Source organism: Leptonychotes weddellii, chromosome X (genome assembly GCF_054177405.1).
Source record: "Leptonychotes weddellii isolate Sample4059 chromosome X, ASM5417740v2, whole genome shotgun sequence".
NCBI lineage: Eukaryota > Metazoa > Chordata > Mammalia > Carnivora > Phocidae > Leptonychotes > Leptonychotes weddellii.
In genome coordinates, this window is record NC_138385.1 from 69,691,724 (window position 1) to 69,707,111 (window position 15,388).

Sequence of the window (15,388 nt, forward strand, 5' to 3'; positions counted from 1 at the left end):
TAAGCGACTGCCTTTGGCTCAGGTCATGATCCCAGGGTCGTGGGATCGAGCCCCGCATCGGGCTCCCTGCTCAGCGGGGAGCTTGCTTCTCCCTCTCCCACTCCCCTGCTTGTGTTCCCTCTCTCGCTGTCTCTCTCTCTCTCTCTGTCAGTTAAATAAATAAAAATAAAATCTTTAAAAAAAAAAAAGGAAAACATTAAAACCTATCATAAAGCTATGTGATTGAAACAACATGAACTGGTCTGGCTTTAACAAAGAGATCAACTGTAAGAAGACCAGCAATTCAGACAAATGGCAAAGACAGGTAGCCAGAGACAGGAACTTCTGCCAGAGTAGCCCTGTGTGCTTAGCTCAGTCACTTAACTAATTCCCCAAGCCTTGGTTTCCTCACCTGCAAAATAGACACAGTAGCACTGTTTCAGTAAAGAAATCAGATCTGCGCAGCTAATAAACATGAAGAAAACCCCAACTGCATAAGAACTGAGGGGAACGCAGGGACGCATGGGTGGCTCAGTCGGTTAAGCGTCTGCCTTTGGCTCAGGTCACAATCCTGGGGACTGGGATCGAGTCCCGCATCAGGCTCTCTGCTCAGCGGGCAGCCTGCTTCTCCCTCTCCCTCTCCTGCTCCCCCTGCTTGTGCTCTCTCTTTCTCTCCGTCAAATAAATAAATAAAATCTTTTTAAAAAATTAAATAAAAAGAACTGAGAGGAATGCAAATAAAGCAGAGAGACGGACCCTTCTCAATTTGGCAAAAAGACATTTAAATGCTATTTTTTTTAGAGAATCAACTTTCCAGTTATTGATGAGTCCATTCTTTTCCTACTGTTGTCTCATTTACCACATTCCTGCATTTGGTAAACAAACCTGTTTCTGTCTTTTGCCCATCTCTGTCACTATCTTTTTCCCTGACTCCAGTTTTTCTCTCCCTCTCTCCCCCTCTTGCTCTTTTTCTCAAGGCTGCCAATCTTAACAAGCCCACAATTTCATAGAATCAAATGGTTAAAAGCAAGGAATCTGGAGCCACCATCTGGGTTCAAATCCTGCTCTTGCACTTACTGTCTGTGTGACATGCACAAGTCCTGTTCCCCTCTCTGAGCCTCGGTTTCCTCAACTATAACATAGGGATGACCATCATGCCTACCCTGTAAGGTTGTTTTGACAATCCAATGAATAAATATTACATGTGTAGAATGGTCCTAAGTGTTCAACACATGTTAGCTATTTATATGTTACTAAGACGTCCATAAAAGACCTCAGTCATCCCAAATGAGCATATGAATTCCCTGAGGCTGGGAACCATGTCTTCCACTCCACAACTTTTTATTTTATTTTATTATTTTTAAAATTTTTATTGTTATGTTAATCACCATACATTACATCAGTAGTTTTTGATGTAGTGTTCCATGATTCATTGTTTGTGCTTAACACCCAGTGCTCCATGCAGAATGTGCCCTCTATTTTATTATTTTTTAAAAAGATTTATTTATTCATTTTAGAGAGAGAGAGACAGAGACAGAGTGGAGGGAGGGGCAGAGGGAGAGAATCTTCCAGCAGACTCCCCGCTGAGCATGGAGTCTGACGTGGGGCTTGATCCCATGACCCATGAGACTATCACCCGAGCCAAAACCAAGAGTTGGACGCTCAACTGACTGAGCCACCCAGGTGCCCCAAAATTTTATTTGTTTGTCTGAGAGAGAATGAGAGGGAGAGAGAGCATGAGCAGGGGAAGGGGCAGAGGGAGAGGGAGAGGGAGAAGCAGACTCCTCGCTGAGCACAGAGCCCAAGGCAGGGCTCGATCCCAGGATCCTGGGATCATGACCTGAGCTGAAGGCAGATGCTTAACCAACTGAGCCACCCAGGCACCCCAATAAAAATTTGGAGGAGGGGCACCTGGGTGGCTCAGTCGGTTAAGCGGCTGCCTTCGGCTCGGGTCATGATCCCGGGGTCCTGGGATCGAGCCCCATGTCGGGCTCCCTGCTCGATGGAGAGTCTGCTTCTCCCTCTCCCTCTGCCTGCCTCTCTGCCTACTTGTGCTCTCTCTCTCTCTGTCAAATAAATAAGTAAAATCTTTAGAAAAAAAATTTGGAGGAGCCTAGGTGGCTCAGTTGGTTGAGCATCTGCCTTCAGCTCAGGTTGTGATCTTGGGGTCCTGGGATTGAGCCCCACTTCGGGCTCTCTGCTCAGCGGGGAGCCTGTTTCTCCCTTTCCCTCTGCCTGCCACTCCCCCTGCTCGTGCTCTCTCTCTCTCTGTCAAATAAAGAAATAAATTTCAAATCTACAATAAAGTTAAAAAGATGAATTCACTGAATACCCATACATCCTTCATCTAGCTCCCCTAACTATTCACATTTTTTGCCACACTTGCTTCATCTTGCTCTGTGTAGATACATATTGTTTTTTTTTTTAAAGATCTATTTACTTATTTCAGAGAGAGAGCAAATGGGTGGAGGGGCAGAGGGAGAGAGAATGCTTGAGCAGACTCCCCACAGATCGTGGAGCCCGATGTGAGGCTGGATCCCAGGACCCTGAGATCATGACCTGAGCTGAAATCAAGAGCTGGCTGCTTAACTGAGTTAGCCACCCAAGTGCCCCAATACATATTATTTTTTTGCTGAATTATTTGCAGACATCATGACACTTTACCCCTTAATACTTAACTGTGTTTTTCCCAAGAACAAGGACATCTTCCTTCAATAACCATGATACCATTACCATACCCAGGACATTTAACACTGATACAATATTATCATCTAATGTATGGTTTGTAATCAAATTTTTGGGCCCATGTCTTAATTTATCTGTGTGCTCCCAGGGACCAACACAAATAAGTGTCAGGGAACAAATATGAGAAGAGAGGAAGTGGCTGAGAGATCAAGGGAACAATGAATGAGTGAGCAAGAGTCCAAACAAATATGAGTGCAGGATGAATGAATGAATGAATGAATACAACCATCGTTATTATAATCAGCATTATATAGTTAGGTGTTATTATAATGGAAACATACAATACTACATTTCCATTGTTATGCTGCATTATATAATTATAACTTATATTACTAGATTATATAATAATAAATATAAGTTATTGTTAGAACTAATATTTTTTAAATATTTTATATTTTGGGGGGGTGAGGCGGGGGGGGGGGAGAGAGAGAGAGAATCTCAAGCAGACTCTGCAGTCAGCGCAGAGCCCAACACAGGGCTCAATCTCATGATCCTGAGATCATGACCTGAGCCGAAACCAAGAGTTGGATGCTCAACTGACTGAGCCACCCAGGCGCCCCTAGAGCTAATATTTTTTGAGCATTCACTATGCAGCCATGCATTGTTCCAGGCATTTTACATGAATTTCCCTGTTTAATCCTCACGATGGCCCTAAGATACCATTATTTCTACTTTACAGGTAAAGAAATCGAGGCCCAGTGGCCAAGGCAGGATGTGGACCTAGGATACCTTCTTCCTTTCAAGCCCACTGTGAGGGAGTGTATTGTAATGGGGGGAGTCATCCCATGGGGAAAGGGTGGGGCCCGGAGCCAGGTACTCACTGTCCTCGGTGGGCCGAATGTCTACCCGCAGCTGCAGGTAAGGTTTGGAGGCTGTGGTGAAGGCTGTGCTGAGGTCCCAGTCAGACAGGAGTGAGAGGTAAGTTTCCTGCCCCAGCCGATCCCGGCCCAGGTAGCTGATGCCAAAGTTCTTCTTCCTGGACAGAGGAGGTGTGGCAGCTCTCAAGTGCCCCCAGGGCCCTGGAGGCCTCAGGGACAGTTTCCACAAAAAGCCAGGGAAGGCAGAGATGATGTTGAACAACTCTCTGCTATGTGTTGGGTACTGTGCCAAGGATTTCGGGCTGCCTGAAGTCAGATGGTTTACCTCTACTTTGTTACACAAACACAGAAACGGATACACACCTGCTTGTATCTAGAGGGCACACTGAAAACTTAAAATGTTGATCCCTTCTAGGGAGGGTGACAGGTAGTTGAGGGATAGAAGTGGGAAGAAAGCAGCCTTCCTACTGCATAAAAAATAAAGCAAGCTGTGTGTTTGTTATTTTTCACAACAAAAAATGTTTATGCAAAAAAGTCAAATAACAACTAAGAATTTGTTCTTCAGATACACTTGAGCAATTGTGTGATGAAGTATGTTGTGTAACTACTGTAACCAGGGAAACGTCCTAAGTAGACATCACTTGTGTACTCCTTGATTTTGTTACTATGTGCATGTATTCCTCCAAAATAACAACCACAACAAAATAACCATCACACCTGTCCCCAAGAGACACCACTTTTCATCCATCAGGTCAGCAAATTTTCCAATGTTTTCTAGTAACCAGTGTTTCTGAGGGAAACAGGCATTTTATATGCTGCTGGGAGATTGTAAATTGGCAAAAACCTGTCTGGAGAGCATTTTGGAAACATCCATTGAAATTTTAAAAAGCATACACCCTTTAACCCAGCAATACCACTGCTAGGAATTTATCCTATGACTAGATTTCCCCAAATATCCCAGGATATGCAAATGTGGCAGTTCACTGTGGGATTATTTGTAATAATGAAACAAACAAAAACAAAAAAGCCAAACAACCACTGTTGAGGTAGGTGGCCCCATGGTCGGTCCCCCAGCATCCCATAACTCACCCATTCAAATCAAACGCTCGGATGAGGATGTGCTGTAATACATCGAGTGAGGTGATCTGGGGGTCGACGGCAAAAGAGCGGAACTCAGGTGACAAAAAGCTCTCACACTTCTGGGGAGAAAAGACACAGGGTGGGCCATCAGGTGCCACATCACCACACTGAAGCAGAGTGAGGGATAGGAGGCAAGGTCGGGTAAGTTGTGGGCAGGGGCACATGGAGGTGGGTGTTCTGGGTCATGGTTTTTGCTCTGAGTGAGGGGTAAGACTTGGAGGGTTCTGTGCAGAGGAGGGATGTGATCTGACTTAGCATTTAACAGGATCTTTCTGGCTGCTCTTAGAAGAACAGACTATGGGGGCAAGGGAGAAAGCAGCAGTCCAGTGAGGAGGAGGCTATTGCAATGGTCCAAGCACCCAATCCTTCTTCTTTGTTCCCCCAACGATGGTTGTCAGGATCACCATGTCCAGTCTGGCCCCCGTTAAATCAATACTCCATGCTGCATCAATTTAGCACATCTATCTACAATACTACCCTGCTTAAATCTCTTCAAAGGCAACCCCAGCGTCCCCGGAAGGTGGGCCTATAGGACGCTGGCCAGCCTCTCTTCAGTCAGCTTTTTTGAACTTTACACTCTGGTACCACCAAACTGCTGGAAGTTACTTTGAACACATCCTGGCTCCAGGACTTTGCTTGTGCTGATCCCCCTGTTTGGAAAGTCCTTCCCACTTTCTTCCAACTGGCTCACCCACAGCTCGGCCATCATCTCTTTTCTGAATTCCCAAACCTCTACCTTAGAGCTTCCTGTATTACCCTGAGGTAATCTGTTTACCTCTTTCCAGAATCTACCTTCTCACCAACATCAGTGCCACCACTCTAGTCTCAGCGACCATGACCACTTGCTGGAGCTATGGCAACAGCTTTCTTAGAATACATGACAAAGGCCCTTCACAATCTGCCCCTCTTTTGCCTCATTGTTTTACCCCCTACCCACTCCTGCCCTTGCTCTCTCGCTCCAGCAATGTGGGAACCTAAGGTAACATGCCAAACTCATCCCCACCTCCCAGCCTTTGCCCTTGGTGTTCTCTCTGCTTCCACTCTTCCTCCAAAACGCACAGGGCTGATTCCTTTTGTATTTGGGTCTCTGCTCCTTCAATACCTCTCTAGGGACTTCCCGCTACAACCTTGGCTAAAGTAACTCCCTAGTTCAGAAGCTTTTTCCTTATCTCCTTACAACATTCACCAGTGTCCAAAGCATCTCATTTATTTAGCTGTCTCCCCGACAAGCAGGTCAGCTCATCCTGGGTGAGACTGTAAATCTGCACACAAGTGCAGTCTCAATATACATGTTAATTGACTTCAGCACCTCCTTTTCAGACACCAACAGCCCCCCTCACTCCTTAACTATTTAAGGCCCCTCCTCCAGCCCTATGGCCCCTCCTCTCTACCAATAATCTCCACCTATCCATTCCTTAGGCCCCCTACCCTTCCATCTTCAGTCCGTACGTCCTCAGGCCCTGCCCAGCATTTCCAGGTCCAGCCTCCCCCCCCCCCGCTCGTCCCCACCACTATCACTCTGCCCTCAAGCCTCGCCCCTCAGGTTAACACCCCAAATCTCGGGTCCCGCCCTCCAACCTGGGAGAGTCACCGCCTTCCCCTCCCCTGGGCACCCCAGGAGGGCAGGCCAACCAACTGTCAGCCTCACCTTGACTCGGACCCGTACCACCTCTCGCTCCTCCTCCTCAGCCGCCGCCGCCTGAGCTCCCCCACCAGGTGGGGGCGCTCCAGAGCCGGCCAAATCCGAGGATCCAGAGGCCGACGCCATCCCGCCGCCACCCGCCTCAGGGCGACGGTTGACCGTTGCCCCCCACCTCTGTGAGCACTCCACAGTGCGGGCGCCCGCGGCCCCACCTTGCGCCCCGGCGCAGGCGCAGAGGGCGCTGTGCGACCCTGCCCCCCCACTGCCCCTCCCACCCAGCACAGGGTGGAGATGGCCTCTGCGCACGCGCTTAAGATGCTCTAGCCAGGTGTCCCGCCCCCAAAAGCGGTGCATTGTGCCTCACTTCCACCAGTACGCAGGCGCCTACTGAGGTCCCACCTCCCCGAGCCTGCGGTTCGGTTGTCTGGGCAGCATAATTCCCGATTCACCTACGTATTACAATGACGACCTACTCAGGCGAGAGAAGTGGGCGGGGAAAAGAAGCTGCTGTGCGATGACGTCAGGCCCCACATCCCGCCCCGAGTTGCCTCGTGCCTCTGCTTAACAGATGATGTCATCTATTTCAAAAGCCTGTGGCCCTTGCTTCAAATGAGTCTGCTGAATGGAAAATAATCCTTTTCCAGAATCTCTTAAAAATAGTTTCCACTTTGTGAAAATTCATAGAGCTGCACATTTATGACTTTTGCAGTTTCTGTCTGCATATTTCTTTTTTTTTTAAAGATTGTATTTATTTGCGAGAGAGAGAGTGCATAAGCCAGGGGAAGGGGCAGAGGAAGAGGGAGAAGCGGACTCCCCACTGAGCAGAGAGCCCTACCGTGGGGCTTGATCCCAGGACCCCGGCATCATGACCTGAACTGAAGGCAGATGCTTAACTGACTGAACCACCCAGGCGCCCCTGCATGATATATTTCAATAAATAACTTACTAAAAAAAGCTATTTTTATGCTCTCTGGAGGTCCTAGCTTTTTTCTTTTTTTTAAATATTTTATTTATTTGAGAGAGACACAGCGAGAGAGGGAACACAAGAAGGGGGAGTGGGAGAGGGAGAAGCAGGCCTCCTGCTGAGCAGGGAGCCCGATGTGGGGCTCGAACCCAGGACCCTGGAGCCGAAGGCAGACGACCAACGACTGAGCCACCCAGGTGCCCCAGGTCCTAGGTTTTTAAGTTTGCCTTCATTTTACTTAATCCTCGCAACACGTTGAGGTCAGTCCTGTTATTAAACAGTGTTATGTCGGGCGCCTGGGTGGCTCAGTCGTTAGGCGTCTGCCTTCGGCTCGGGTCGTGGTCCCGGGGTCCTAGGATTGAGTCCCACATCGGGCTCCCTGCTCCACGGGAGGCCTGCTTCTCCCTCTCCCATTAGCCCTGCTTGTGTTCCCTCTCTCGCTGTGTCTCTCTCTGTCAAATAAATAAATCTTAAAAAAAAAAAAAATTTAAACAGTGTATGTCTACTGAATATCAGCTGAATGATTGAACATCTTATAGATTCCTCAAATCACAAAATACATGAAGGCATTCTCACTTCATTGCATACGCATCTGGTCTGGACAAAATACAGACTGCCCTTACAAGTGTAATTTCTAACAAAGGAGTCCTGTAAGATGACTGGACTTGAGTTATTGTTGCAGTGTTGTATGAATGCTACTCTTAACTTTTTAGAGAAGTCTGCAATTCTATTCTGGTATCTTTTTAAAAAAGATTTTATTTATTTGAGAGAGAGAGATTGATAGAGCACGAGCTGGGGTGGAGGGGCAGGAGAGGGAGAAGCAGACTCCCTGCTGAACAGGAAGCCCAACACGGGGTTTGATCCCAGGACCCCAGGATCACGATCCCAGCAGACACTTAATCAACTGAGCCACCCACGTGCCCCTATTCTGGTATCTTTTTAAATAATTTGTTTCCTTGGTATTAATATTAGATAGATGTCAATTTTTTAGAAGGTATAAATAATGGGGAATTTTTTTTTTTTTGAAAGCCAGAGAAGGGTTTTTGGCACATTTCTTCGGACCCATGTGCTTGAATAAACAACACTTCTTATGGCTCTGCTGGATTTTCTGAAGGAAATTAGAAATTTGAGAGTCTGCTTCTCATTACAATTAACATAGGGTGGGATGAACAAAAGACTAGCCTGGAGTTCAATAGTGATGGCCCTGAAGCCCAGGTTTTAAATGGGGGTATAATGTGGTCAGATGCCTGTCTTGGTTGTGGAAAGGGCCTTGGATGGAAAGACTGCTTATTGGAAGCAAGGAAACAAAAAAGGAGGTCCTTATCATAGTCCTGGGGAGAACTTTCTCTTTCATTTATTTATTCTTCCATTCAACAAATACAAAGTGTATACCAAGTGGTCTACATATATTAATTCATTTAATCTGCATAAAAATCCAATGAGGTAGGTACTCTAATTAGAATTTTACATATGAGAGCACTGAAGGTCAGGGAGAAACATGCTCAAGGTCAAGGGGATAGTAAGTGGCACAGAGAGTAGGTGCAATGGACAGAAGGTGGCTGTGCCTGGCGTTGGCTTTAACAGTGAGGCATTTCTCAAAAGCTATACTGGAGGCTTGAGCAGAACCAGGATTTGAATTGAAGTCCTGCTCTGTACAGGTCACCAGGAGCCAGTCTACAGGTATCTGCAGTTTTTTTTCATTCTTTGTCATCTCCTCAAAATTCCTCAAGTACCCATTTGTTTTATGACTCAAGGTCTGTGAGGTTAATGACAGAGAGACTAAGGAGGAGCGACAGGGGTGGGTCTATAGGGTGAGAGGTATCTGTGGGGTGAATGATGAGAATCTGTGGATACATAATAGGTAGGTGGTCTGCAGGATAGGATGCGGGGTGAGTGATGGAAGATCTGTGGGGTAATTGGGGACCTGAGGGGTATGAGGTGACAAATTCTGCAAGGTGAGTTTAGAGGGGTTTGTAGGGTAAGTAATGACAGCCTATAGGGTAAATAATAGGGGATTTGTGGGGAGACTGAGAGGGTCTGTGTTATACACGATGAGGGGGGTCTATGGGGTGAGTCATGGGGTTGTAGGGTATATGACTAGAGGCCTGTTGGGGTAAGTTATGGGGTATGTGAAGTGAGTGATGGGTCTTGTGTGAGTTTTCTGGGGTCTCTGGGGTGAGTGATGGAGATCTTTAGGGTACTGATGGGTGTCTGTGGGGTAAGTGATGGTGGGGTCTTTGGAGTAATGGGGGAGTCTGAGGTGAGTGAGGAAAGATCTATGGAGTTATTGATGGGGTGTCTGTGGGACACCTGATCAGGAGACACGAGTTCTCAGCCTGTCCATATTACAAAAAATGAGAAAGTGTGTTCTGGAGAGAACACCGAGGGTGTGAGATAATGGGCATCTCGTGGATCTAATTAGTCATCACGGGACTCTGTGGGGTCCCGTGAGGTTATAGATTGGAGGTCTAAGTGATGATAACAGGGGGGGTCTATGGCTGAGAGAACAGTGGTCTGTGAAATGAGTGAGTGAGGGAGGGGTTTGTGGGGTCAGTCATAGGGCATCTCTGGGGTTAGTAATTAAAGATCTCTCAGTGTTAGGGTCAAGATCTTTTATTTCCTGATTTTAAAAACTGCCACCATTATGGCCCTTCTAGTTTCTTCTGTACCTTTGTCCCAGTGGCTCCTGGCCGTAGCTCCACACAGCTCCTTTTTTGTCCCTGCCTCTGGCCCTTCTGGTGCTTACCCATTAACCCGAGTTTGACAGATCAATTTGCTTTGTCCCTCCAACCTATGGGACTGGACTCTTCTTCCTGGTGGAGGGTTCCTCATCGTCCAGTGTTCAAGCCCAGCCTACTACTTATTAGTTCAGCTTGCTCTTGGATATTGTGGTTTTGGTGTCCAGCATGCTCTGGGCATGAGCGAGCTGCTTTACAGAATCGAGCACGAGGATTCCAGGCAGCACCAGCCACAGGCCATTCATGAAGACAAAGTAAAACCAGAAGTAGAGTGGGTGGCCCAGCTCCCCATGCTGGAATCCGTCCCGGTGCTCTGTTAGAAAATAGAGCACATCCCCATAGATTTGACCTGTGGGAGGCAGAAGGGGAAGGGGAAACCCAGTCAGGAGGAAAAGGTATTCCAAGGCATTTTCTAAGTCATCATTCAAGGTCTCAGAGCTCAGGATTCCCAAATTTAGAGAGCTAAGAATTCTGAAATCATATAGCTGAAAATCTGAGGAATTAGAAAAGTGAGAATTCCAGAAATCAGAAGCTGAGAATTTCTCAACTCAGGAGAGTTCCCATCTCCAGAATTTAAGGAAGCTCAAAATCCTTTAATTCAAGACAGCGCATGATTCCAGAACTAAAGAAAGCTAGCAATGTAAGAACACAAGAGGACTGAATGCCAGATGAAGGGAGCTCAGAATCCTAACCCTGGAGGATCCAGGGGCTTCCCGCCACCTCATGTAACCTTCACAGGAGACGCTGTGATGAAGGAGGAGGAGAGGGAAATGAACCTTTCCCACTTGAGAACACAGACCGAGAGGGTCATGGCTGTTCCAGAACCTCAGGAGGATGTCATTCAGCCTGACTCAGCCCTGGATGGGCACAACTGAGCGATGCTCCCTGCAGAGATACCCTGTGTCTGTGGATCCCCCATCAACCCCTCCAGCACCCAGTGTGGGCCCTCTCCTCACCCACAGAGACCACGAGCTGTAAGACAAAGCGGAGGGGCTGCTGGCGGAGAAAAGCGATTACCACCCATAGGCTGAGTGGTCCCCAAAGGCAAGCTGTGATGGTCTCCATGCATATTGTGAAGTTGTCACTCCTGTGGGGGGAGAAAGGGTTGGGGAACACTGGCATCACTGTGCTCTACCCACAGGGCACCCCATGAGTACTCCCCGACTCACCCCCCACCCCAATCAATGGAGGTCTCCCTTGATGGAGGCAAATACTTACAGGATGTATCGGCTGTCTCCTTTGGCATACTCTTTCCCTGAAGAAGGTAAGAGACATACATGAAGAATAAAGGCAAGAAAAGGAACTTGGATGTGCAAGAGTCGAGGGCCCATGTAAGGTGGGCTTCATAACCTCTCCATGCCTCAGTTTCCTCATCTGAGAAGTGGGGTAGCTGTCTGGATTCTAGAGTGAACATATGTATACAAGATAATGTATGCGGACCTGACATAGAACAATAAGTAATGCTGTGAATGTCTGGTATTCAGTAAATGTGGAATAAAAGAAGGCAAGTGCAGGTGATGGGGTGAGTGAAGTAGCCAATGAGTGAGTGAGTGTGCGAGTGTGAGAGAGAGAGAGAGAGAGAGCACATGCACAAGCGAGCAAGCAAGCACAAAGGTGAACAGATGAGTGAATGAAAAATGAGCAGAGAATTAATAAGAAAAAGACCACTCAATATAAAAACAGACAGGAGACAAGAATAGGTTCTTCATAAAAGAGGATTAAAAAAAATTTTTTAAATAAAATAAATAAAAGAGGATTCCAAAATGGTCAATCAACATATGAAACATGCTCAAACTTTAATGAGTTATTAAGAAAAAGCAAATTAAAACCGTAATGAGATATCACTTGCATCCACTACGACTAAAATTGAAGAAACACCTGACCATACCAAGTGTTGGTGAGGATGTGGAAGAACTAGAACTCCCATATACTGCTGGTGGGAAAATAAAATGGTGCAGCCATTTTTAAAAACCGTTTGGCAGTTTTTCATAAAGTTAAACACACACCTACCATTCTTCTCTTCCATATTTACCCAAGAGAAATGAAAGCAGATCTCCACACAGACTTGTGTTAGATCAAAGTTTTATATAAGAATAGTAAGCATCTGCCTTCGGCTCAGGTCATGATCTCAGGGTCCTGGGATGGAGTCCCACGTCGGGCTCCCTGCTCAGTGAAGAGTCTGCTTCTCCCTCTCCCTCTGCCCTTCCCCCCTGCTCGTGCGCTTGTGCGCATGTGCTCTCTCTCAAATAAATAAAATCTTTGAAAAAAAAAATAGCAGAAAAATAATTTATTCATGAGGCCAAAAAGGAATATTATTTATAATAGCAAAAGATTGGGGGTGCCTGGGTGGCTCAGTCGGTTGAGTGTCTGCCTTTGGCTCAGGTCATGATCCCAGGGGCCTGGGATCGAGCCCCGTGTTGGGCTCCCTGCTCAGCGGGGAGTCTGCTTCTCCCTCTCGCTCTGCTTGTTCTCTCTCAAATAAATAAATAAAATCTTGAAGAAAAAAAAAAGGTTGGAGGGAAATACCCCAAAATACTGGACAAGTCAAATAATTCTGTAACATCCATGCTTTGAAAGCTTTTTATGAACTGATGAGGAGTGACCGCGTTGAAAAAAAGCAAAGTTCAGAGGTGTATATACCATATTACTATTTGCTTGCATAGAAGGGGAAAAAAAAAACAATGATGATGATGACGATAAACAATTAAGGCATCTACTATCTGCCAACACTGTTTTTAAAGTCTTTTTTTTTTTAAGATTTATTTATTTGAGAGAGAGAGAGTGTGTGTGCATGAGCAGGAGGGGCAGAGGGAGAGGGAATCTCAAGTGGACTCCAGGCTGAGCTCAGAGCCTGACACAGGGCTCGATCTCATGGCCTGAGCCGAAACCAAGAGCCAGATGCTTAATGGACTGTGCCATGCAGGCTCCCCTGCCAACACTGTTGTAAGTGACTTACAGATATTTGGGTATTACCGTTATCCCTCTTTTACAAATAGTAAATTGAGGCTTATCCGTGTAATTTTGTGTAACTAAATCCTGGAAAAAACCATACACAATTATTAACATTGGTTAATAACTACAGAAACTTGGTAGACAGAAGGTAGATTTTCACTGCACACCTCTTTAAATGGTTTGGTTTTTTTGGACCCATATGAATATATATCCAACAAAAAAAGTTGAATACGTTTTTAAAATAAATTAACGTTAGAGTTGGTGGGTGAAATAAACATCTAAGCCAATCGCTGCCCAGAAAATTCCCTCCCACAGCACATCAAAGAACCCAGGACTCACAGAGTTGGGACAAGAAAGCTTGGTCTCCAAGAAGGTCTTCGTGGTAGAGGCTGAACCAGCCCTCAATCACCATGTGAATGAACCCACATATGGCAAACCAGCACAGGGACAGTCGCCGCCAAGTCCCCAGGGGGACGACCGCAGCACGACCTGACAACAGCCACGTGGTCACAACCAAGACCCCAGAGACAGAGAAGAGGCCGGCCAGGAGATGCCAAGTGGGGCAGTCATTAGGCACAAAGTTGTCCAGCCTCAGGTGTCGAGGCCAGTATGGGTGCAAGGGGCTGGCGTTGGTGGTCATGTCTTTGTAGGCTGATGGCTGTGTGTGGATAAGTAGAAAGGAGAGAAAAAAAAAAAAGAGAGAGAAACCTGAGCAAATAGAACGCACAGAATGAGATCATAAAATCAAATCCAAATAATTTATTATCACAAGACATGTAAATGGACTCAAATGACCAGTTAATAGACTGGATTAAAAGTAATCTAATTATATGCTGTTTTGAAATCATGACTATAAGGCTGTTTAAGTCCTCCAAGAGTCCTATGATGTGGAAGACACAGGAACCAGGCCAGGTTCTAGCCTTCATTGGTCACAGTCTGGTGGGCAGACACAAGAACCAGACTAGGTCCCAGCTCTCACTGGTCATGCCCGGATAGGGGACACACATGGGCCTGGCGTGGTCCCCACCCTCAGGGGTCACAGTCGGCTGGGGGAGACACAGCGACCAGGCTGGGTTCCACTGCAGGGGTCAGGGTCTAGCATCTTTCAACAGAAAGCTATTCCCTCCCCCATAGTCCTGGAAACTGCAGGACAGGAGAGAGAAAACTAATCAGAACTACAACCCTCAGGTTCAGTGTGTGGAAAGCCAGACCCTTCCTGAAATCGTGCATAAGGCCACCGACCTGCGAGAGAAAGAGGAAAGCGGAAGACAGGGGTCTTGGGCGCAGTTCTACACAGGAAAACGAGGGTCAAATTCAGAGACCACCAATTAGAACCAGAAGCCTCTGGGCCAGCTGCCCAATGAGAAGGCAGATCCTCTGTCGTCCGGACAACCGCGCGGTAGCAGGGGGTCTCGCGCAGGCGCGTAGGGTGGGCGGTGGGAGTGTGTGTGTCTGCGTGGGACGGGGCGGCGCGGGGGCGGGGAGAGGAAGGGTCGAGCGCAGGCGTCGAGGGCCGGCTGTTTAGCAGCTGAGAGCTAGGGGACGGAGTGGCAGGCTGGGCGGAGGACACTCACCCAGCAGCGTGGTCCTGGCGGCCTCGCTCGCAGGCTCCGGGCTCTCTCTAGGCTAGCGCGCTGCCTGCGTAAACTCCTTCGTTCCGATTTATCCCCTCACAGGTTCCTCACCTTACGGAGCTGGCCAATGGAGGGGCTGGGAAGGCGGCCAGTGCCGCTCCTAACCAATAGGAGCTCTCCCTGTGCCGCCGGCCCCGCCCCCATGCGTGGTGCCATTTTCGCTGTTGGTTGAGACCCAGTCAGGAGTTGCGGGAAGGCTGGGACCCGCCAAGGTTGGTGGGCGTTTTGGGGCTGAACCCCGTCAGCAGTGAGTCCGGGCTTCAGTTTCCCTATCCCATTGTCAGTCAGTCGTATCGGAAAATTGGGTGTTTATCCTCCATCTGCTGTTGAGTCAGCATTGCTCTGTGTTCGCTCACCTTTGCCCTCGTTTTTTAGGCAGAGCAGTCAATGAGTCTCTCGCACTCTCAATACTAATGCCCGAACCGGCAAGGGAACTTAATATGACAGGCAGATCACATCTTGTACACTGTGCCTCTGCCCTCTCCCTGGGCGCTCAACTCCTCAGCGGGCATCTCCACCTCTCCCGACTTAAAGTCAGAAGAACTAGTCAAAACCCAGGCTCCTCAGCCTTGCTGGCCAATTGGCATGGAGACCCTTAGTCTCCCTGTGCCAACTCTAAAGGGCCAACCCGAACTCCGTAACTCTAAGGCAGCGGGCACCCCAGACCGCACAGTCAAAACCCAGACCTATCCCAGACCTTCCTATCAAATTAGAACCCACAATCTGTCTTGTTTTCCCCCTCCCTGTCCTAGTCAGAATAACCAATCAGAAAACCA

At 47.6% G+C, this 15,388-nt stretch overlaps 2 protein-coding genes across 3 annotated transcripts in view; both read right to left on the reverse strand.

The window, feature by feature from the left end:
• The window catches only part of TBC1D25 (TBC1 domain family member 25), a 10,276-nt gene extending 3,713 nt beyond the window's left edge, over positions 1-6,563 (reverse strand). Inside the window, exons 1-3 of the mRNA XM_006738362.3 lie at positions 6,331-6,563; positions 4,632-4,741; positions 3,546-3,700 (exon numbers count right to left, since the gene is read on the reverse strand). Of these exons, the coding sequence (XP_006738425.1) occupies positions 3,546-3,700; positions 4,632-4,741; positions 6,331-6,450 (385 nt within the window). The 5' untranslated portion in view covers positions 6,451-6,563. The remainder of the gene's footprint in view (positions 1-3,545; positions 3,701-4,631; positions 4,742-6,330) is intronic.
• A 3,322-nt stretch (positions 6,564-9,885) lies between these two features.
• EBP (EBP cholestenol delta-isomerase) lies at positions 9,886-14,693 on the reverse strand. Of its 2 annotated transcripts, none has more exons than XM_006738359.2 (5): positions 14,553-14,693; positions 13,318-13,636; positions 11,245-11,281; positions 10,983-11,113; positions 9,886-10,375 (listed from the first exon to the last, which is right to left on the reverse strand). In XM_006738359.2, the coding sequence occupies exons 2-5, from the start codon at positions 13,616-13,618 to the stop codon at positions 10,152-10,154; spliced, it is 693 nt and encodes a 230-aa protein (XP_006738422.1). In that variant the 5' UTR covers positions 13,619-13,636; positions 14,553-14,693; the 3' UTR covers positions 9,886-10,151. The 2 variants fall into 2 exon arrangements, with proteins under 2 accessions (XP_006738422.1, XP_081665059.1); XM_081808933.1 differs by lacking the exon at positions 14,553-14,693 and adding an exon at positions 14,221-14,316.
• Positions 14,694-15,388: the final 695 nt, after the last annotated feature.